The sequence below is a fragment of the Pundamilia nyererei genome, unplaced genomic scaffold (assembly GCF_000239375.1).
Source record: "Pundamilia nyererei isolate P.nyererei 1_Seehausen unplaced genomic scaffold, PunNye1.0 scaffold00051, whole genome shotgun sequence".
Classification (NCBI taxonomy): Eukaryota; Metazoa; Chordata; class Actinopteri; order Cichliformes; family Cichlidae; genus Pundamilia; species Pundamilia nyererei.
Genome location: NW_005187452.1, coordinates 1,124,188 through 1,148,468, shown reverse-complemented (window position 1 = coordinate 1,148,468; position 24,281 = coordinate 1,124,188). Strand labels below are relative to the sequence as shown.

General features: G+C 40.3%; 1 protein-coding gene across 2 annotated transcripts; it reads right to left on the bottom strand.

Moving 5' to 3' along the window:
* Positions 1–297: 297 nt before the first annotated feature.
* On the bottom strand, positions 298–22,272 carry ahctf1 (AT hook containing transcription factor 1). 2 transcript variants are annotated; one of them, XM_005733305.1, is made up of 40 exons: positions 22,029–22,272; positions 19,482–19,608; positions 18,482–18,632; positions 18,244–18,346; positions 17,954–18,134; positions 17,574–17,781; positions 17,292–17,408; positions 17,065–17,149; positions 16,757–16,907; positions 16,505–16,637; positions 16,207–16,388; positions 15,987–16,048; positions 15,707–15,835; positions 15,467–15,557; positions 15,181–15,270; positions 14,653–14,793; positions 13,865–13,969; positions 13,400–13,496; positions 13,126–13,249; positions 12,958–13,014; positions 12,014–12,160; positions 11,623–11,813; positions 11,375–11,519; positions 11,093–11,224; positions 10,820–10,967; positions 10,522–10,672; positions 10,297–10,404; positions 9,903–10,047; positions 9,530–9,745; positions 8,637–9,321; positions 8,308–8,484; positions 7,876–7,981; positions 6,122–6,243; positions 5,731–6,020; positions 3,679–5,472; positions 3,117–3,390; positions 2,751–2,921; positions 2,609–2,673; positions 2,234–2,319; positions 298–1,481 (listed from the first exon to the last, which is right to left on the bottom strand). In XM_005733305.1, exons 2-40 carry the CDS (start codon positions 19,600–19,602, stop codon positions 1,283–1,285), a joined length of 7,680 nt encoding a protein of 2,559 aa, XP_005733362.1. In that variant the 5' UTR covers positions 19,603–19,608; positions 22,029–22,272; the 3' UTR covers positions 298–1,282. The 2 variants fall into 2 exon arrangements, with proteins under 2 accessions (XP_005733362.1, XP_005733363.1); XM_005733306.1 differs by lacking the exon at positions 22,029–22,272 and adding an exon at positions 21,888–22,015.
* Positions 22,273–24,281: the final 2,009 nt, after the last annotated feature.

The following is a 24,281-nucleotide window of genomic DNA, read 5'->3' as shown; positions in this document are numbered from 1 at the left end:
TGCATTTATAAATGTGACAGCAGTCATTTGCAAACTTTTGCCAAACTGTCTGAGAACCTGGCTGGCTGCAGTGCACCTTGCAAACAAAAGTGGTTCCCAGTGGTTGCGGGTGTTGCATTCCAATCAAGAGACTCAAAGAGGAACCACCGATTTTTCCTGGTCACAAGGAGGCTGACATTCAATTCTTACTCCATCACTGAGCTGCAACATATCCCAAAAAAAACCACCTCTCTGGTAATACCAAATAGTACCTTTATGTTGGTGAATTGCACTGAATTGAAAGACGCAACACAAATATTCAAGCTTTGCCATATTTATCAAAGAGCAGTCATCAAAAATAAGACATTCTACTACATTCATGAGAAAATAGCCTATGTGTCAGATGTTGATTACGATGAATTTAATCAAACCTATTAACATGTCCCAAATCAAGTTTTACATAAGCAAACTGTTGTGCAAGTTTGTTTTGTGTTTTAGACAATATACAACACCCCATAACATTTTACAGTCCAAACGTGCTAACAGTGCTGTCTTTCACAGAATATCTCTTAAATCAAGTTTAATTTAAGACTAGGGCATAGGCAGTATGATTAGATGACCAAATGCATTCAAGAGACACTTGAAAATTCAGAATCAACATAACTGTTTATTATTTATTTATTAACTTTATTTGGAACATAGCAAAAAACCAAAAGACTATATACAAATTTAGCAGTAGAAATGTATCTCCACTGGGTTGGTTGCTTTTCTTCTTAAATAGAAAAAACAGCAGGCCTTGAACTTTTAAAAGTAAAACAACAACAAATTTTAAAAGAATGTAAATAAAACCTCTTTAAATCAGAGGCAAGTTCGTTTCAGTCTCTGGTTGTATTAATGGGAGCCTTTAAAAATCCACAATGATTGCTTTCCCTTGAGTCATTCTGCGTGGAGAGAATCAGGCCGAGGGCTGCAGCAGAACATCGAGCACAAAATGGCCACAGACGTAAAAGCGAATGAAATCAAGTTAAAGAAGTACATGTAAACTCCAAAAATATAGTCTCTCACACGCTGCTAACCACCAGCGTGCCTTGTCCCAAAAATAGATTTTTCTGCCTGCATTGCTTTTTTGATTTCCTCCCAACAGGGAAGTCAATCTTGAATCTGCAGCGCTGTGAGGCTTTTGAGGAAATGCGACCGTCTCGAGTTCGGGCATACATTTTTATTTGACAGCTCACAGCTGAGGTGGTTGAAATGTCCATGCGGCCGTCTGAGGTTCACTGGTTAAAAACCGCCGTGAACCTTCCTACAGTTTCTTCCTCCGCGTGACAGGTTTTGTAAAAACTGTGTCCAAGACACGTTTACGTCGAAGGTTCCTGCTGGTGGTCGGTTCCTCTCCCTCTTTAACCCTCCTCGGTGCTCGTGGCATCGAATCGACTGGACTGGGCAGAGGCGAGATCAGCACGACTTCTGCAAAGGGAAGCGGCGTTGCGACAGCTTTGGATCTGGGGGGATGGAAATTTCAGTTAAAATAAAAACCTGCCAATGTGATGTATAATCCGTATTAATGCCAAGACTCAGATTACCGAAAAGCACCACTGAAAGACACAGGAAATCATTCCTGCCTGTGGCCATCTCCCTGTGCAACTCATCCACTTAACACACTGTTTACTGCAACAGCTACACCCTTCTTGCACATGTTCTTTTTCAGCTACTTATTAATATGTGACTTATGTATATATATGCCTGTATATACTGTGCTATTCTTAGTTAGTGTATTCTCTGTCTTTGTTAATGTTTGTTTATAATGGAGCACTGTAACAAAAAAATAATTTCCCCTAGGGATCAATAAAGTATTCTGATTCTGATATAGATGTTAAATAAACAAAATAGAAAAATACACAGATACAAATGACAAACGCATGAATATAAATTAAATAATTGATAATAATAATAATAAATTTTCCTTCTTTGTGACCTGTGTATGCAAGTATTTTTACTTGTTTTGCTAACTCTGTCATTAACACCACCACAGTACAGACTTGTAACAGGAAACCTCAGCCTCCATTTACTATTTATGAACATTACTTTATATATATGCGGCATTTCCTGCACCTATCTAGATCTATCTCTCTATATCTATATATCTCTCTGTCTCTATCTATGACAGATAACTAGATATATCCATCTATAGTTTACTTTCATTTTATGATGCTGTATTTTTGCCCGTGTTTCGGTGTAGGATGTAGTTTCTTACTTGGCAGTACGCTTGTTTGTTTTGCTGCTTTTAGTAGCGCCTGCGTCTCTCTCGACTTCTACATTATCTTCTGAAGACATTTCATTCTGGAAAAAAAGAGAAAAATGGCATCTTCAAAAGAGCTTTCATTTCATTCATCAGTACTTCTGTTACAACCCTTAGTTATCTAGCTTCTATAGAGCAGTGGTTTAAACTCTTGTGTGTGTGCTGCGTCCAACATCCTGGTTCAAAGGCTCATAACTGATAGAATAACTATGACGGGGGAGATAGATAAAAACAAAATAAACAAATGCAAAGAGGAAAAAAAAGAAAAAAAGATTCGTTATCTTTAGGATAGAAAAAGAAATCAAGTGTGAACAAAGTTGAAGTTCCTACCTGCACTTTGACTCTGCTGCGAGTGACGGGCGCCTCACGTTGTTCAGAGGAATCTGCTCTTCGGGCTGACACAGACACAACAAAGGGTTACAACCATTTACAGCAAAATAAATAAATATGAAGAAACTGATACTCGGCTCACCTCTTGTTCGTCTTCGCGAGGGGGAATAGATGAATGAATTCTCGCCTGGAATGGATTCATCATCCTCAGGTTGTGGGACCAGCCAGTCTTTCCCCGGGGAGTGAACCTGCTCCACTGATGACTTTTTACTCCTCTTGCTTGTTCTCAGCGCCTTCTTAACCATGGCATCATCTGTTTAAGAGGTTACACTTTTAGATCAACACATTTTGAATTCTACATGCACATCATACAAGTTAAACCAGCATGCAGTAGAATAAATTCAGTCTCTTTGTAATCTTCACTAATTTGAACTCGTTGGTACATACAGCTTCACACCGACTGTTCTTTTCTTCTCCCACACAGCCATATTTTAAGTTAAATTCATACCTTCCTGCTTCTCTTCCTCATCTTTAAGTCTCTTGATAAGGGCATCAGCAACAGGAGTCTTAGAGTCCACCTCCAACGGTGAGTCCAAAAGGGGAAGATCTTCCTCTGGGTGGTCCCAAAGTTTGCTTCTAGTGGGGCGATGGGAGTTGGTTCGACTCGCACTTCTGGGCGGTTCGGGCTCGTGTAAATCTCCTGTCTCTGTTGCGTTTTCAGCAGTCGTCTCTCCTTGTGTCTTTTCTGGACTCTTAGAAAGCGACACAGGAACCAGTTTCACCTGGAAATGTTAAATGTAAAAAATGAACGATGGATGGATTGGGATTGCAACATGTAATATGAAAAAATATATATATAAAAATGCATGCATGATAACTAGAGGTGAAAATCAAAAATGAAAATAAAAGCATTTTTTCTTGAAATATGCTTCAAATATTAAGATCATACTTGAGCAGCCTATCTGCAAACATAATCTGTGCAGTTTTGTAGTCCTGGTGTTAAATAAATATAATCTACAAGGTTCAGCATATCAGTTTTACAGATTATAGATAGCTTTCTGAATTCTTACCTGTGGATATACAGTTAGGCTAATCTGGCTTGAGTGTCGAGTTGTCCGGCCAGGGCTAGGAAGCTGCTCTTCTTTGTCTTCTACTTTCTCCAGCACAGTGGACAAAGTCTCTGATGCTTCCGTCTTTGTCCTTCTGGAGCTCCGTCTTACAGGAGAGGCAAACACCTCATCCTGTTCGTGTTCTTCTTTCACGATCTCAAGCGGCGTCGCCACCACTTCTGTGCTACTCGTAATCCTTCGGCTGGACCTCCTCGGAGTCTTTACCTGAGATGCTGCGTGTTTGGATGGGGTTGGAATCTTTGAGCTTGTTCGTCGACTTGGTTTTATTACGTTAACTTCCTCCTCGTGTTTGACTTCATCATCTGTGGCTGTAGACACCTCACTGCCACTTTGAGTCCTTTGACTGGTCCTTGTTGCAGCCACCCTCTGCGAACGTCTGGATGGAGACGATGCCTTGGAGGTTGACGCAACTGAAGTATTGTTATCCATGACCTCAACCTCTTCATCCTCTTCTTTTGGAAGCTCTGGCTGTGTTTTGCGGGTACTTCTTCGAGGTGTGCTGGCTGGGACTTTGGTTTCTTTAGCCTGTTTACCTTTCCTAGGTGTACGACTCGGTGACGCAGGGACCAGAGTGCTTGTTTTTGTGTCCTCCATTTCCCTGTCGTCCTCTGGCTCATTTGCTTCCTCTGACAGAGGAGAGATAAAAGTTACCATCCTCCCCCTCGTCATCCTGCGTGTTGGAGTGGAAGGAGTCTTCTTCCTCTGAGAGGTAGTAGGCTCTTGTACAGGCTCTTCATCCAGCTCACGGTTTAAGCTCAAAGCCTGCTTTACAGGTTTCTCTTCAACACTTTCATCTGTTCTCGTGCTTCCCTCACCTATCTGCTGCGTTTCCTTCTCCGTTTTAATTTCTTCATCTTTTTCCTCATCTGCCTCCATTGATGATTTGCGGTCCTGCAGCTCCTCTTCTTCCGTGATAGGCTCCGTTTCTGCACTAGTGCCATTCTCCTCCGTTTCTGCACTAGTGCCATTCTCCTCCGTTTCTGCACTAGTGCCATTCTCCTCAGGCTCTTCCCGCTCCTCAGCAGGATGGTGTTTGTCCTTTGCTTCCACTGCTACATCAGCAGCTTCTACCTGTGCCAGAGATTCCACAGCTGCAAGACATTCTTCCAATGTAGCTGGGACAGAGACTGAAACAGCAGCAGACTCATGGTCTTCAGTCAACATTACCAACTCTGCAGCCTTCTGCTTTTTAGCATTATCTGACTCTTGGTTTGCTTCAGTAGATTCAGTTTCAAAGTCAGCTTGGAGTTGAACAATTTCTGTGCCATCTATATAGTTCCCATCAACCGTTTCAATCTCTTCTTGTGAGGCTTCTTCACACTGGGTGGTATCCTGGTCCTCTGTGCTCAAAAGAATAACCTCAGGTTTGGCCAGAATTTCATTAGCATCCATAACCTGATACTGAATCGAAGGGTCACACAATTGCAAATTATTCTCCATAGGTAGTATGCCTATCCCTTTATCTCCATCCTCATCCACATCCAACATCAAGGAGAAACTGCCGTGACTTTCATCAGCCACAACAGTTGGACGAAGCTCAGGAAGATCCATCTGAGCTCCATCAACCAGGCCGTGCTGTCCCTCCACGAGCTCCACGGGTACCAAAAGGGTGGTAGAAGGTTTGAGCTCCATGTATGGCGATCCTTGCTCTACCGCTTCATCTGGATCCATCATTCCATCATCTGCCCCAAGTCTCACCATAACCACTTCACCCTCTATGTCCTCATCTACCATCTATAAATAAGCAAACACAGAAAGTGAGTTTTTATGAAAGATTTTAAGTACAAAATTAAAAAACAAACAAGACGTATTCAAACATTTTGTTCTGTCTGACGAAAATGAAAAAAAATCCTCAAATGAAAAAGTCTCAAATGTGTCTAAATATTTACAACATGACTACATTTTTAAAATAATCAAATGAATTTCCACTTGCTCAGATTGTATACCATCTACTACACGACACACAAAACCCTTCAGGCCTACATTTGTTACCTTCATCTCTGCATTTGGGGTGATCAGAGACAACACAGCAGCCTCCTGCTCCGCTTGTGTTTGCAAGAAGTGTGTGTGGCTCTGCTGTACAAAGGATGGACTGGGTTGGAGGGATGGCAGCTTGTCAGTACCCGGGACCTCCTCAATGATCTCCACCTCACTACCAGAATCTTCTTCTTCCTCTTCCTCCTCCTCATCTTCTTGGTCTGACACTTCCTCCTCATCTTCATCCTCCTCGTCTTCAGACCCAGAGCTAGAAAGGTCTTCACTGTCGTTGACGCTCACAACAGCTATGAGATATTAAACAGAAGCAGAGAAGAAATTTGTAAAACAGCACTGTAATATTAATAGCACCACTGTTGATGTGAAATGCGTGTACAGTTTTCCTCACAGTGGGAATCGGTGCCAGTTGGCTCTGAGGAGGTTACAGAAGCAGCAGACTTTTGGGTGGTAAACATCGGGGGAGCTTCAGCATCGGCCTGCGTCTCCTCTTCATCTTTACCTAAAGGCTCACTGAGAGAGAGTGAGAACAACAGCCATTTTTAACTTCTTGAAAACAACAAGACCGAGTTACATAACATCCTACTGTGAAACAAACTCATGCTAGCAGTACACCGATTGGTAAACAGATTGTGATCATTCTTGTTCCTTTAGAACAGTCAAGATTTAATTCTCAAAACCTGGATAAACTACAGCTTTGGTCCTGGCACCAAAACAACAATTCAGTACTTAAGCAAATGAAACAAGTTATGTTCCTAAAGACATTTCCTTCTCCTCTGGTAAAAAAAACACAGAACTGAATGTTTGAACCAACGACTAAAAATCTAGTATGATCGGTTTTACAGTTAATCTTTATTGCATCGTATCCTTATGGGTTATGTACGGAGGTGTATAAGGGCCACATCAAGAAAAAAATATATCATTGATCATTTTGAGAATAAAGCTGAAATGTGCAAACTGCCACGTTTGCTACATCCTCTACAAAATTGTTTGTTTAGAGCATTTAGTGAAACAAATTGATCAGCCGTCTTGTGATACAACATACATCCTCTTTATTGCACAAGGGTCTAACAGTCGCTAACCTCACAACTGTCCATTACCAACCCACTCTTGCAAGTTTGTGTTTTTCCGACTGCACCATCTTTTCAGCGTCCTTATACTGATCACTAGTGGTGCAACGGATCACGGTTGATCCGTAATCCGAACCGATCCCACTCCACGGTTCGGTACGCACGTGATCCGAAGATTCGAAAAAGAAGAAAAAAAAAAAGTATGTGTATGGTGCGCGTGGTCAGTCTGTCAAGCGATCGTTATGGCCAGCGCTAGCGGTCCAAGTGGAGGAGCAGAGGAGTTTGCGGCACTTAAGCAGCCCTTTGCTGCCCACTCCGACCGGGCTAAAGCTATTACAAAAGCTACTGGGGTGTTTAGCTGCAGACGGGAGGCCGTATTCCCTTGTACAAAACAAGGGGTTTAAACTATGATGAACGTGCTTGAGCCACGCTATGATATCCTGTTGCACGTCCACTTCAGTGACAAGATCGTACCCAGGCATGTATGAGCAGGAAAAGTTTAAAGTTATGGCTGAACTGTCCCAGGCATCTTCTATTGCGCAACTACAAATGGGTGGACCTCCAGGTCAACGGAAAGCCACGTGACTGTGACCACTCATTATATCACAGCGGAGTGGTAGATACAAAGCCCTGCCCTATACTGCACCTTAATTTGATTTTATATAATTCCGTGGAATGAGTCTTGAGTTGAATGTTTTAATAGGCAAAATATACTTAAATAAGTTAATAAGTAAATGTTAAAATTTTGTCTTTTTCTTTTTTTGCTGATCCGAAAATTGATCCGATCCGTGACTTAAAACCGTGATCCGATCCGAACCGTGAGATTTTTGATCCGTTGCGCCACTACTGATCACCCTGCTGTGTTAATGTGCTAAAAGAGACATCATTTCCTTCCTTGTCACTAAAACCGATTCTGAAGTATGATTTCAATAACTCAGAGCCTATAGCAATTTTAATTCTCAGAATTTTGACTTTATTCTCAACATGATCAATAATATTTCTTTTCTTAATGTGACCCTAAATACTCCTTCGTAGCTATGAGTAAAAACGACTCTCTTGTTTCTTTGATGTTTACCTGTTGAAGGAAGGCTGGTTCTGTGATGTATTGTGGATTGCTGAGCGGGTGAGTGGAGGAGACAGATCGCTACCAAACAGATGCCTCTGAACAAACTCTGTCAGATCTGATGGAAGGAAAAACAGCAACTTTATTAAACTTTAAAGAAACAACACAAAAAGACAGTAATCACCATCATTACCATGTAGTTGCCCAAGAAAAAAATCATTATTCAATATAATAAAAATCTGGAATCTGAAGTAATTTTAATTTGAAAACATTTGGTTGAAACCAACAGATAAAAGTAATTAGTATGTCTTTAACAATTTTTAGAAGACTTTCTTCACACCTTTTACCACCTCGAGTATCATGAATCCTTACAGTCTAATCTAATGTGGTAAAATCGTTTAACTTTATCAGTTACAATATAGATTAATAAGTTGAAATGTGGACCTGTTGATTGTTCCAGATCTGCCTCTTCACTTGTCGTTTCAGTTACTCCAGGAGGTTCAGCATGCTCGCTGAACTCTGTGCTCTCTGATTGGACATCCCGGCCCTCGTCTCTAACTGGGAGATCTTGAGATTCAGCGTCAGTGCTAGAGTCTGCGCTGTCAGTTCCCTGGTTACAATCTAGTAGAATACATGTTTTGTCAAGCAATGTTTGAGGGAAGTATTGCCAAACGTATTGTCAAAATCATGATTTTGGATTTCGGTGCAGTGCAACCTGCTCCAAAAATCAGTTCTGAAAAAACAAACTATAAAAATAAATAAGAATAAATTACCTTGAAGATGAATAGATGTCTCGTTTTGGTCAACAATGGCAGCATCTTGCTTGGTGCTTGACTCAACGTCCAGATCATCTTCTTTATTAGACTGAATTTCTTCCTCAGTTTTAGCCTCCTGGTCAAGATCAACTTCCATCACATCCTCTGGTGTATTTTCTTCCCTTACGTCATCTTCTTCCTTTTCTGAATCCTCTGACGTCAGAGGAAGGGTTTGCTCAGTTGCTGGTGAGGCCATTACCTCGGCTGTTGCCGCGGGTTCTTTTTCAGCCAAGAATTTAACATTCACCGTCACTACATCATCATCATCTTTCTCTGTACTGACATGTCCATCCTTTTCCTCATTGTTTATTGAAAGAGGAGCATCAAAATACTCTAGAGTGGTGTCTGTTGACCGAACAGATGTTGTGCTGGTGTCAAGGTTAAAACTAAGATGTGTTTGTGTTGCATCCGATTGTTTTTGTTCTGCAGCGCCTTCAAGGGCGGAGGATAACTCGCTCTCGGAGCGTTTCAGCTGTGGAGAGGAAATTCCACCTTCTGGAGGCAAGAACTTTACACGTGGTTGTTCCCCTTCCTCATCTCCATCTTCTTCCTCTTCAGCAGGCTGTAATGACCAGGTCTTACGTGTGGCCTTGGACAGTGCCGAGCTTCTGGTCAGCAGACTAATCTCACTGTCTGCTGCCATCTACAGAAAAAACAGATGATTGGAAGACACAGTTTATTTATTAGACCATCATAATCCACAATTTGTTTTTTTTTCTTGTTTAAGATAATTACAAAAAAAAAAAAAAAAAAGTGGTTCCCCTAATAACATGCTCAGCTAAAATTAGCTGCAACCTCACAAATGGAAAAAAGAGGTTCTGTGTGTTCCACGTGTGCCTTTTTTTTCTTACTCCATTAGTCCATCGGATGCCCTTCTCAACTTCTGGGGATTCTGACTCTTCAATAAAGGTGATACGGTTCTCTTTGCTGCGGATAGGAGGTGTAATAGAGCGACCTGGTGAAGCAGAAGGCGTGGCAACGGGTGTGGGCCTCAGGCTGCTGCGCAGGATGGACTGGGGAGTGAAGGCTGAGAAGACTGGGCCAGAAGCAGCCAAGGCCCGGGCTCGCTGACGAGGAAAACACATGAAAAGTGTGAGCAACAAAATACTAAAGTTACTCCACAGTATTATCATAAACTATTAAATATCACAAAAAGCATAGAAAATATGAATACTGTAATCCTGGACTACATAACAACAAGCAATTCTAAATTCATCTACTGACCTTGACAACCTGAGGTGTTTGCAGCAAACAGAGTTCAGGTGCTTTGCTAACACTCTTGGGTGAAACCCAGGCACTGGGAGGTCTGGGAGGGCTGAGAAGAGGCCGAGGTGTTTGACAGGAAGGACGAACCACCAAATCGATCAGCCTGGGAGGAGGAACACAAACATGAATTTAGGATACTGTCTTACCAAAATTTAACATTGAGTACAATAACCAGATATTTTAATATTTATACAACATATTTTAATATTAACATCTTTATAAAATAAGAAATGAAAAAATTAATTAGAAAGTCAACTTTGTGCCAGATGGACAAACACGTCAAGTTAATATCAACGTTTCCCCCTCATGATCGGTAAAATCTGTATTATACGATTCAGTTTCACTGATGTACCTTGACTTTCGTTTGGAGGTCATGGTGATTGGAGTTCCAAGGAATGGTTCAGGAAGGCCAATGGAGGATGGCTTAGGGCTAGAGCTAGGAACCTCAGCTGCCCTGGGGCTGGAAAAAATGACCAGGCAACAATTTGCAATAAGCAAATTAAATAAATCAAAATGCAAAAAAAATTTAAAAAAAAAAAGTTAATTTCAAGATGCAATTTTGGTATTTTATATTGACCTGTTAGCAGGAGAGCACTGTGGTGTAGCTCCTTTGCCTAACCACACTTCTTCAATCTTGCTCAGGACATTGTTGATAAAACCAGCCCTGGACATTACCTTCTCTTTAGCAGTGTGTTTGGTGATGGTTGACAGTGGCTGTGGCCGGGACACTGGGACAGAGAAAGAAAAAACATGTGTGCATTTGCTGAATAAGCCTCTTCGGGATTATTATGATACTCTGTAAATGCTTCAACACACTCCTGTGAAAACAGGTTTCCACTGAGGTGAACTGCTACAAACATGAAGCGTCTCATTACCTTCTCTGTGGATGGTGTTGGGATGTTGGTAGGGCTTAGCTCTCTCCATTGCCAGTTTCCTCTGAACTCTCGGCAAAACTTTGCCATACAGATCCAGGATGGTGTTCCTGGTGTTGGATCGTTCTTTAAGCTTTGGGTCTCGTTCGTTCTATGATTAAAAAACAAAAGCACAAACAAGAGAACATGGTTAGAAAAAGCTTATTTCTATATAAATCTAATAGTCACAGAATTTCTACCATTTCCATTTTATTAGCTTCTATATGTCAAACATACCACTAAGTTCATTCTCAGGGTGTGGTTGAGCTGCAGAGCAGGGATGTAGTTTGCTTGCTGAAGGTAGTGAACCATCAGTAGTTCTCTGTTCTGGAGACCACCTGTCCCCTGGAGAAACTTCTCCAAACATTCCTAAAACACAAACCAATAACCAGGGATTTAAGCAATAATTTAAAAATACAAAGGTGAAACAATTACAATGTAATTAAAAATAAATAAATAAGAAAACAAATCAGAAATCTCACAACCAACTTTTTATCAGTGCTTTCACCATCTCTCTACCTGTTCATTGAGGCCCAGGGGCAGCTTGAGCAGCTCCTTGATGAGGCCCAACTCCTGGCAGCTTTCATACAGGAAACCGAGCAGCTCAGTCATGTTGAGGCGATTAGAGTGCTGCCGGAGGAGGTACCATGCTTCTATGAGACACCTGGCGGGAGGGCAAACAGATTGGTTAATGAAGATCAAGCAGCTGCTGCATACTTGTAAAGAGATTAAATGAATTAATAAATACTTTAATGCATTAAACGTACCTGTTGTGCAACAGCACAGACAGGCAAAGCTTGGCCTGTGAAGTGTTGGAAACCGCAGGTTTTGTGACATGGAAGTATCGTAGAGCCACTGACTGTTGGCCCTGGCACATCAGCGCTTGCAGAATGCGCTCATGCTGCCACTCAAAGTGAAACTGAGAAGCGGCTGGGTGCAAAAGAAGCTCAAACGAACTCTGATGAGGAAAAAACGAAGGAATTAACATTACACTTACTGAAGGATGAACATAAAAAAACCTGTCACATCATGAGGTCTGATTATACATGCACATGTCTCTGAGTAAGCAAAGGCCTTTTCACATAGGACGCAGCACGCAAACCCATTCTTTTCTATTGCTTACGATGCATAATAATGGTTTCCAATCAATGCTTTTACCTGATGGTCATGATGGTCCAGGAGCCATAGGCCTTGTACTAGTTTAATGAGTCCAATAGGGATAGCAAAAGCTGTGGGGAAAGACTCCACTGATGCGCCGTCCTTATTGGGGAAGGAGTACATGACATCTAACAAGAGGTAAATCACCTGGAACAACAGGTCAAGGCTCATACAAGCAAAAGGAATCAAGTTAAAATCTCACTATAATGATCACAGCGTGTGTCCGTTCCCCCAATTTCTAGATGTGCTGATGAAATATACCATATAAACTACCTGGGATAGCAGGATTATCAACGTCAATATAGCCACTGGGAACTATTTTTATAAATCGCTCAAATCCGTCGAAACTATATATATTATTTGGAATAAAATTTAAATCAAAATTAACTGCAACATTAGGTCTATGTTATGTGTATGTTGTTGTTTGTAAATACATTTTTAGTGCATTGCCACTTTAGGGTCACTGGAATGTATTGTCTAACTGTAAATAAGTGTTTAAACAGCAGCATAACAGTGCCTATAATTCATTACTTTGTCATATCCTCCTGAGACCCGACCAATTCATTATGTCGTCTGCAGTGGACAATAAAAATTAAACTGAAAGATACTTTTTTCCTTCAGTTCTCAGGAGGATATACAATGAATGTGTAGCATACAAAGCATAAGAATAAAGATATGAAAATATGAACAGCGTTTTCACCATCTCACTCTATAAAGTGAAAATGTTTGAATACATGAGTGAAATAAACAAATGATGATAGCCTGTTTTGCTAGTTCAAATTAATGCTTAAGATGGTCATCTGTGTTAATATTTACTGAAGTTGACTGAAGTTAGTGGACTAAAAATAATCACTAACAATCTAACAGTTGTGTATATAGTGTTAAAATGCATACATGCTGAAGATATATGATTCTGTAAACAGACAGTATGAGTTGAAGGATACAATCGCATGTTTTGCAGCCTCATCAATGTTGTCCAGCAGATATATGTCAAGCAATGCCTGCAAATCACACAATTGAGAATCTTAAAAATTATAAAAGCATATTAAATAATAAGTATTGTTTGTTTAAAAATAAAATGAATAAAGTAAAATATAGATTTAAATTCTTACATGCAGTGTAGGTGGTGGGTATTGCCCCGTTCCACCTTCATCCCTTTTCCACAGGTTCGTCAAGCGTTCGCCACACTGGCCAACTAAACCGTCGATCATCAGGCAGTCTGCGCACCACTTGCCCCTGAGAAAACAGCAGGTGGTCAGCATAATCAAAGGAAAACAGGAGACAACTCGTAAACCTGGAACGGGCACATCTCATAGACGTTTGCGTTTGTTATAAAGGAGGCCTAGATTTTAATGCATGTACACCCAAACTCCTTTTGTTACTCACTTGGCCAGCCTGGTCAGCTCCTCCCTGCGTATGGTGTAATAGTTGCTGATGACCGAGTGAGTATAGAAAGGCCTGGAAATCTGAAGAGCATCATCATCTAGTAAAGTAAGGAGAAAATTTTTTTAAATAAATACAGCAATAATTTTCTAGTCGTTGCAAATAATTTGAAAATAAAGTTCAAATAAACAAACTAATGAAGACATGTGGACTAGTTACTCCAAGAACCTAGTCCTCCTTGTTTGCTTAAATAACCAGGGGTTAGTTATAACGGACATGTTTCTTTGCAGAAATAAACAAAACCAGTCGTTTTTTTAAGTGCTCTCACATTTATTATATTCACTTATTTAGTGACACGTTGTTAATTGGTCTTAAATGTGTTTCTCTTGAAAAATATATGCTTTTCCATTTTTTCATAGGGGTTTCATTTGATACATTTTCAGATTACGTATGACAGCATCACTTTACCTGAACCCTCAGGGAGCAAGCCAGTACGACAGAACCAAAGGACCACCTGAGCATACTTGGAGATGAGACTGGACACCATATTCTTGTTCATTAAACCCACCAGACCTGAAACAAGAACATAAATGAATGTTAGTGACAAAGGAGCTCACGATCCATGACAAATCATAGTTTATTACAAAGTGTAAAGTATGAAAAGAAAGTGTTGTATATGTTGTTGTCATCACTGTTTGGCTCTATTTCACAATCTAATGAAAATCAAAATCCCATCCATCCATTCTCTTCCTTGGATCACAAATGCAGGTCACACTCGGGACAAAATAATCTCCCTACACCAAAACCACAACTGTGTCAAAAGGCTTTGATAAATCAATAAAAAGAACTGCAGGCATTTTTTGCAGTCCATTAAATAAGGTTGTTGACCACACTACGGCAGCAGTTATTCTACTTTTAGTTATTCTACTCTAGATATGGACCTGTAGTCATGGACAAAGTCAAAGATTCACTAAAATCTGATCAACACTCCAGGAGGAGTAGTAATTCTTGTGGCTGGATGGAGACTTTTAAGGTACAGTGCTCATTGGACCTTCGGCCAGAAGAGCTAACCAATCAAAATACACAAATGGCTAAACTTCATAAAAGCTTTCTAAACAAAACTAATCAAAGGATATCGCATTACAACTTAAAAGTACCAATAAGTACCAATATGTGTTGACATGTCAGTTAAAGCAGTTTCAACAACACGACAGCAAAATATAAAAGTTGTACATGCAACTGTGTGGACAGGGCACCTTTTTGTGTGAGCTCCTGAGTTTCACTGAGCAGACAGTGGAAAATGGCACTGAGGTTACTCAGCAGTCTTTGAGTGTGCTGCAGCAGCTGCATGGTCTGAGGGTCTGTGAAGTTAGATGAGCTGTCAAACAGCGGTGAACCTGCAGAGGATCACATGAATGGATCTATTAAAAATACATTTGCAAACACAAGCACAGGAATGTAAATAAATAAATAAATAAATATTCATTCACAAATAATGTAAAATTCTGACAAGGAATAGAGCAAACATGTACCGGTATCTAATGAAAGGTGCTGCACAGATGGGTTATGCAAACATATGAATTCAAATCTATTCAAATGTATTAAAGGGAATGGAGAAGATTTATACACATATAGTTTTAGTTTATCACTAGTACACATTGAAGGTTGAGAAACTTTTGAAATGTAGTTAAACATCCGGTTTGTAAAAGTAACTTTCTAATTTAATAGAACATGTTTAAAAAACAAAAACAAACAAACAAACAAACAAAAAAAAAAAAACATACAGATGCCATCCAGTTCCTCCTTGGTCTGAACTACTTTGTTCCAGGCCCAATCCAGGATGTAGCGCAGATTCAATGCAGAGCCTGGTTGTTCTGTTGAAGGAGAAGAGAATTTGGAGGCGTTAACATCAATATAGGTGGTTACAATTTGTACAGAGAAGAGTTTAGCACAGATTTAATAGAACATACAAGTATGCAACAGGTAAATGTATCTTTGTGAATAACTATCATGTATGCCGTGAAACTGGGTGACATGAGCAGTTTAAATAAATCTTATTTTTAGTTGTACCTTCTGCAGTCCACTGCTTAATGCAACCAGTTATCAGTCCCAAGGAACTAGTCTCCACCGCTGTAGACAAGATGGCATCAAGCTGCTCTTCCTGAAGAACAAAGATGAGAATACAAACGAATAAAAAAATAATGAATATTTCACTTGTAAATTTTTAAGAAAATCTTTTTTCAAATAATCTATGCAAAAAGAGGAAGTAAAAAAGTGGGGTCCACGTGACGCTCACAAGTCTGCATGTACCTGAGACAGGCTGGATGGCTGGGTGTCAGCCAGACGGGATGAAAGTAGGCCGGACATAAGGCAGTGAGAGTAGCTAGTGGAGATGATGTCACTGGAACAAGGAGCAGCTTTCTTCAAAAAACCCAGGGTCTGGTTTTAATGACAAAAATGAAATGATTGTGGATTTAAAATAAGTTTAACTTCAATGTATGCCTATATATTTAAGAGAGAGAGAAAGAAAACAAACAACACCAACAAAAAAAACCCAAAACAATGATGAGGTGAACAACAAGAAACTTGCCTCTTTCTGATACCCAGAGCATGTTAAGTGCACAATTCCAGAGTTGAGCAAACAAGTAGCATCTGAAATGGAAGAAAGGAAGAAGAGAGAGGGAGAAAAGCAAACCAAAATCATTTGTCATATTATAATTCAAAAAGAAGCATTTTAGAGGCTAATACAAGCTTACATTTTTGCATGTTTCCAAGCCAAGGCTGTGGTGCATGTGTTGTGTTAAACCTACCAAAGTTATAAGTGGTGGGGTTAAAGTACTGTTCTGGTGGAGGGCAAGTGAAGGGAAGGCCCCTGCTCAGGCTGCGCTCATGTACCACCACATCTAGGAAGACATGTGGAGATACCATCTGCACCACTGGATCCAGAGACCAAGCAGCAAGGTATGGACACATCTGCAGAGACTCTCCCGTTCTGCCATAAAACAACGAGTACAAAAATGCATTACATTAATATACTAAACTAAAACATGCATAAAATAAAAAACTAAAACACAACAACAAATGTTTTGAAATCACTTTCCATTGTACCTTAAAGAGTCTGGCATTTGTGCGTGGTACCAGCGGTTGATGTCAAAAACCCCGATGTAGGTAGACAGACTTCCTTGGCCGTAGGCCTTGACTTGCCAGGTAAAGATGGACACACTGGTGTCTGGAGATGCAACTGGAAAGGGAAAGAACAGAGGATAGATGAAAAGTGTGGTGTGAAATGATTGAAGAAAGTAATAAAGACGATAAAGTTTAGATACGCTGTGTAAAGAAGGGTTCGGTGCTTTTAAATACCTTCATTCATGCTGTCGTCCCTGTCAGGATGAGGTCTGAATTTCTCAATAGTCTGGCAGCTCAGGAGGCGGGTGTTTGTGGCCTGTGCCCGGAGAGGGAAAGCCGTGCCACTTAAATCCTGACTGTAACGTTCCTCACAATACTCGAGACCCTGTGTGAGTGTAAGATAAAAAAAATGTTTTAAAAAAGGATGTAACAGTTATTAATAGTTAGTATGAGGAATACACTGTGCATTTGCTGGGATCTGCCCAGTATAGGATTCACTATTTGAAATCAATATACATTTATTTCTTATATGCAATACAGACCTCATAGAGGATCTTTCCAGAAGTTAAACACTTTCTTTCACTGAAGGCCAACTGAAGCAAGCGCAGGGTGACCACGTCTCCCTCACTGTGTGGGAGTAAAAGGATGCAGAGGAAAATAAGAACTTGAAATAAACACAAACAAACAAATGCACACACACAGTCTGGCTGGAAGCAGTTCTTAAAAATACTTGTTTGTAAGCTAAAGCAGAGTTAAAGGCAAAACTTACAGATCCTGCGAAGACTGGATTGCCCAGAGGTAGCAGCAGTTCCTGGGGTCGTTCTCTGGCTCCTGGAAAGTGAAGGCATATACAGGCACCCTGCCACCCTCTAACTGTGAGTGGTATCTGCAATAAACAATGGAAGAAAGGCAAATATAAATATAAATATAAATATATGCTAAACATGCTATTCTTACTGTTTTGACTCTAGTGGGAACTACAACTTGCAAAATAAACACATCTTTTACACAAAGTCTACGGATAGAAGTCGGAAGAAATACTAGCGCTCACTCTTTCTTTAAAGTCTTCATGTTCCACAGCTGTAAGTATCCATCTGAAAATCCTACTGCCAGGTGGTTGGTCCTAGAGATGTACTGCAGAGCTGTGGCTCCAACTCCACTGGGTCCATTCAGCTGGAGACAAAGATGTCTGCCCTCTCTTGTGCTGACTTCTCTTAGCTTGGGGATTTCTGCAGGAGATTTAGTCACTACCTGCAGGTCTGCAAACAGAATAAATATAAAGGGAGAGATTCTTTAAGAAAAAAAAGGACAATCTTTAGTTACCAGAATATGTTTGCATACAATGAAAAGGTGAAATGGGAACAGAAAGTACAGACATCCACAAAAGTATGAAAGCATACTACACATCACCTCCTCATTGAAACTTCTCACCTGAAGCATCAAGTTCACTCTGGTTGCAGGAAAGATCATCGAGACAGAGGTCCACAAGGAGTACGTGACCGAGATCCGTTACTACGGCCGCAATTCCAAAGAACCAGCGCAAACCCTGGTGAAGGTGTTGTGTTGACGTGCTTGCTCCGCCATAATTCACTAATGGCTCAATAGCTGTGATCTAGATGCAAGAGCGTTTTAGAAAAGAAAAACAGAAAATGTTCACGTTAACTAAAGTTCTAGAAACTTGAGTCTAAATGTTAAAATAGTAAAAACTATGGTCAACCCACTCTGCCTGGTATGACAACAGCCTTCACCACTCTTGACAGTCCCAAGTCATAAAGACACAGCACGCTGCCTTCTGTTTCCTCCAAGCCAACCAGCAAACCAGACCTGTTAAAATTAACCAGCAGAGGACTTAACATTTGCACTGTCATTATTTTTATTATGTATGCACTTCATAGTGAACTTTCACTGATTACATCCACATCCAAATGAGCCAAATAAATCATGAAATACAGCCCGAACCGTTTCAGCCAGCTGAAGTCTCTGGCGGCAAGGACATTGGGTGGGTGCTCCCCTCCGCCACTGAAGCAGTATGCAGACAGCCGTTCTCCTGTCACTGCATGGACCACCTCCAAATGGGGTCCACAGGCCAGCCAGGCCAACCCGCTGCGACCTACATACACAGACAAGGACAGAAAAGTTAAAGTTAAAAGCTGCAGGTCATTGTGCAGTTTAAGCTGAAAGCTAGCCTTGTGATGATAAAGCAGGAAATTACTACAAAAAAATAAACATTTTTAAAAAGGCTTTTGGTATGTTTGATTTTGAGGTGATTTTCTTCCTCCCTTTTAATTACCCAATGTTGCAACATCAGTAACTTATTTACACGGTAAAAGAATTATGTGAAGCAAAATAATTAACAAAAAAAATACTAAAAACAACAAAAGAAATGAAAACCTATGTGTGTGTATGAATGGATTTTTATATTTAAGAAACAATCAGCTTTAACATCTGGATCGTTGTCTGCCTTTATTTTATGATGTTGCAAGTTCTTGAAATTCTTATTGTCCTGCAAAGTGAAAGTTGGTTCATGGATGGAAGCCTGGAAAGATGAGTTACCATTTGCGCTTCCATTCATAACTTATCTGCTCTTTTATTTGTTTGCAAGAACATGCTGAAATTCTTTTCAAACCAAAAATCCATCCAATAGTAAAGTGTGTCAAAGTCAAAGGTCAGACAATATACACCACATGTCCTAAACATGCAGATTAAGCAGTGACTTGGACAAAAAGAAAAAAAAATGTTTTTCTTGATGTCAGACTGTCATAAACCAAGTAGCTCATCAGATTTATTTTCATGTATTATTTAGTGATTCTTTTCCCACCGGGTGATATAGTTTCAATAGTTCATTATATAACATGTGACGATGATGGTATTGTATTTCATATCCTTTATTTGCTATTACAAATAAGAGAGAAGAAAAAAAGGCTGTTAAATGCTTAAAATAATAATGAAATATTCTTACCAACGGTAAACCTCCCATGAAGAACAGAATCTAGCGTAATCTCATCTTCCCCCAGAGCGTCTACAGTCACTCCTGAGAAAGGCAGCAAGCTGCTGGTGACTTGTGCAGTCAGGTCATGCATTGTTCACTGCATAAAAATAAAAAGGAAATAAATAAATGTTAAAAAGATTATTTTATTTACATTTCACCCAATCTTTTGGCCAAATATGATAAAACTATTATTAGATTTTTTTGGGGGGCAGCTTACAAAATGGGCAGAGCCAAAAGGAAAATTATAAAACCAATTTTGTTAATTTGGGTTGAATTTACACAAAAAAGACAGACATTTTATTTATCAAAGGGGTCAGAAATAAAATGCACATATTTATGTCAAATAAGGAAACAAACTCAGGCTTGATTTGTATGTATTCATCTCCCACAGGCGCATTCTGAGCCAGTAAAAACCCTGTCAAAAACATCTATTTCCCTCCTTCCATATTACCCTAGCCAAGCTATTCGCTCATTAAGTAAACACAAATTAAAACAAATTAAAAGTCCTCCTGAACCCTTACTAATCCCTAAAACCACTTTGGGGTTTATGTGCTTGACCAGGTTTCTACACAAAAGAGGTCTTTCTTTCAAAACACTGCCTGCGCCCCCCCAGTTGTCAGGAAATATGCTGTCAGCAAACTTTTGGACAGCTGGGGCTGAGAATGGGCTTGCTTTCCAATCCACAACTCGTGGCATACAGCTGCACATCTGTTAGCACATTCTTCTCACAGTGAGATGAGAAGTAAAGCGCTATTACAATAATAGAGTAGCCAACCTGCTCAAGTGGCCTTTCCCCCCCCCCCTGTTCATAATAACTGACACTACCAAAACATGTAAATTTACAGGTCTACATCAACAGCACTGTAAACTAGAGATTTCAAGGTCATTTTATTTTGTGGTTCACAAGCTGTATACTCCAATTTCCTCTACATAGGGCAGACCACTCCTAAAACTTTACTCGTGTAAGATTTTTTTAATGTTTAGTTCATGTTATTACCATGACTAACACAAGTACGCTCATGTATATGCCGTCGACTGGCCCCGTCATTGCACTAGTGCTCCACTAAGATAGCATTATCTGCGTTACTCTGTTGTGTATACAGTGCTGACAAAAATTCGTCTGTTACGTTTAGTTTGCACAATAGTACCCAATACCGCCCCCTGTGGCCAAATAAGGAAACACGTTGGATTCAAGTGAACTCCCGCGCAACAAGCCTGTAGTCCAGCAGCCACATGCCAGGGCATGAGTTTGAACACACAGATATAACATTTACAAAATAATAAATATATATTCTCTGTCGGAGGCAAATGTTTTTAGAACAACAAAACACTATTGAAAAGCACGTATGGGTTCAACAAACAAACATATAGCGATCACGTGTGTCAACATTTGTCAAGTCTGTGTGACACCTATATGCATTTCTAACATTTTCAACTTTCTACAAGACAGAACATGTACATATAGCGATGATGAAAAATGTGAGACAACATAAAAACATTATATAGCTCCATAAACCACAGTAACCACATGTTGTCTGGCTCGTTAGCGTCTACATGGTATCAAAACATTTGTTTACATTGCTAAGTAACGCACAATGGTGATAAAATTAAAAAGATAAATGAAACAATGCAAGTGTTATCTAGTGCTAGACAATAAGTAGTAGCCTTGATACACTTGCATTAGCAGGTTACCGAGTTAGCTTGCAAGGTTATGCAGGATTACAGTTTATTCAATTTCACCCTTAAAGTTAAGAAAGCTAACTCTAAGGTTATCCATCTGCATAACTAACTATTTGGAAGTTGTTGCCATTTCATGTAGACTATCAGGTCTGTGCTACAACAAGTCAACTACAGCGGTGACTGAAACTAAAACCATCACGTTTTAACCACTAGTCGAAGGTAAAGTAAGGGTGGCTAGCTAAACTAGCCCGAGGTACAGCAATACTTTCGCTAACGCAGCTAACTTTGTGCTAGCAGTGTGCGTCTAACTTGCGGTATGTTTGTTTTTTCCACCCCAGCTAATAACTATAACTGGCATTTATTATTGTTGACATCTTAGCAAAAACACAGCTCTGTCAGCGACGAGTCTTGTTTTACTTCAATCTGAGTATATAGGTGGACTGATGTCCTTTTGGTGGTTTAGCTTCAGTTAAAACGTAACGCCAGACAGCGCAGTTAGCTTGTAGCTTCTGGCAGCACCGCAGCAGAGTTAGTTTCTATTTAACACAAGTGACGCCCGCATTGTGAATCTGTGTGGGGATTTACTCGGCATAAACTCATTTAGTGAGCCGAGCTGGCCCGATTACATCTTTCCAAGCTGACCTGGAAAACGTGAGGCAATGTGCCGCTAGCTTTTGCTACCAACGTTTACACTACCTGTGCGAGAATGTTGATGGCTATATCAGAGCCACAATTGGTTCGTTTTCCTTTATAATTATCTCGATTCCTTTCTTCCTCTGTCATAATCCGTTGCTTTTTAAAGTACCTCTCCTACCGATAGCCCTCTAGGAGATTCACCTGACAAACAAGCACGAAAGGATCCTCTGACTTCAGGCTCCAACAACGCAGAGCGCCATTTCCACAGTCGAAAAGTGCTCTGACGCATTTCTTCCTCGCTGTGGTTCCGACAGAATAGACACACATCGAGGACGCACTGCTGCCCCCCTCAGTCTGGGCATTGCTTCTGTTTGAACAATAGAAACTAAAACCGGAAAGATCATGACTTTGCAATATCAAACGTCTTCTTTTTCTTTTTTTAGCTGCAGGGTCAACACACGGATCATATGCCGTGTGGTGAAAATGCTCCAATGCGGGGGCAGAAAGGCAAAGCAAAAGCTCTATAATAACAGTTAAGCTCCAAGGAAAGGTAGTGAAGATACATGATTTTGCTGGCATCAAGTCAGGGTGGAGTGGGTGGAGACGAGTGTCAGTTGTGCCTCTGACAAAAAGACAGCAGGGACAAATACTTCGTTACTGTCAGTGTTGGGGAGTAACGGAATACATGTACCGCCGTTACGTATTTAAAATACAAAATATGAGTAACTGTATTCCGTTACAGTTACCGTTTAAAAATGTGGTATTCAGAATACAGTTACTTTGTTGAAATAAATGGATTACACTGCGGTACTTTCCTGTTTCATTTTGTCGCGGGTCAGGACTGTTTGGGTTTTGTTTGACAGCTACGTTCTGTTGTTCCAGGCGGCAGGGTTACGGTTGCCATGGTTACAGGGCGACGCTCTCTCTCTCTCTGCGACTGTGGGTGAGAGAGCGCCTTTTCGTTGTTGTTGTTGTTGTTGTGCTAAGCTAACAGGCAGAATGCAACAAGCATAGCTCTAAAGAATGTAGCATCATGGGCAGTGTAGTCCATGATGCAGGGAGAATGGACTGCCATACATGTTATGGGTCTGTGAGCGCGAGGAGGGAGAAAAAGGGGAGTGGAAAGGTACGAGTTGTCATCGAGGAAAAACGGGAGCTGGAAGCATGTAAATATAATAATAACCACTTCAGCCAATAAGAGTGCCTGACGAGCCCAGTTGTAAGTAAGCTATTAAGACTGGACTGTACACCGTGTTCGTGTTTTCCTCCGAAAACAATAAGTCCCGTTGGAGCAGTCTTTCAACGCCTGTCTCTGTCTCTCGCCAGAAAAGTTGACCCGCACAACAAAGTAAAGCTATTTTTCGGCTACGAGCCGACAGGGACCCCGCCGTATTAGTCAGAGGTCCCTTTACTACAGTTCGGAGTCGCGGACCTTCAGTAATAGTAATAAATCACACAGCAATAGTACATTCACGTTGTTGTAAAAAGCATGATAATATATTAAGTAATCCAAAGTATTCAGAATACGTTACTGTCATTGAGTAACGTAACGGAATACGTTACAGAATACATTTTGGGGCATGTATTCTGTAATGGAATACATTTTAAAAGTAACCTTCCCAACACTGGTTACTGTACATAGGTAGACTATTAGGGTATCTCTACTTTACTTGAGTATTTTTGTCCTGACACATTTTTACTTTTACTCCCTACATTTTAAAGCAATTATCTGTGCTTTCTACTCCTTACATTTTCAAAACAGGCTGTTACTTTTAGTTTCACAGATTTGCGGGAAGTTATTGACATCACTGCGAGCATTCAAATATCAAACTGATTTGAGCCTAAACTGTAACACATAAAAGCAGTCCTGTTCGTGTATTATTCACCAGATAAAAAGAGATGAACGAGGCAAAGTGGTCCGGTGTCTTAATTTATCGATATTTAATGACTGCATGTACCAATAAGTAGCTGTTGCGGCCCTTCGGCATCTAGGAGCAAGGGGCATAAAGGGAGTAATATTTTTAAGTGTCACTTAATTTCAAATGCAGTTTCTATCAGCTCAACATCAGCAAACACACAAACTGTATGTACTGTACTGTTTATTATTGCTGGTGTGACGAAGTCTGTTGGCATTTGGCCTTTTATTGAGACGTGTCCATAGAGCAACTGTCAATTACTGGCATGGAAATTATAAATGCTCCAGGATCCGATTGCCTCCAATTCATTTTCCACCCCATCATATGTGAATCAGGGGTATCCTTCTCTCTCATTGGTGGTTGCTTCATTTGCTCACCTTGATGTGGGGGAATGTTTATTACCACTTTCTTCACCATTGCAGAGGGTTTTTTGCCTTTCTATGGTCTCTGTGTGACTGTCCCTTTCGTGTTTATGAGAACCTTCACAGTTCAACAAAAAGTTTTATAACACTTTTTATTTTATGTAAAACTCTGATAA

Coding starts and splice junctions, on each gene's coding strand:
- ahctf1 (XM_005733305.1), bottom strand. CDS start 19,602: ATGCATGACCTGACTGCACAAGTCACCAGCAGCTTGCTGCCTTTCTCA. Junction 7,982..8,307: donor AGATCTGGAACAATCAACAG/GTCCACATTTCA, acceptor TCCTTCCATCAG/ATCTGACAGAGTTTGTTCAG. Junction 6,021..6,121: donor AACTGGCACCGATTCCCACT/GTGAGGAAAACT, acceptor AATATCTCATAG/CTGTTGTGAGCGTCAACGAC.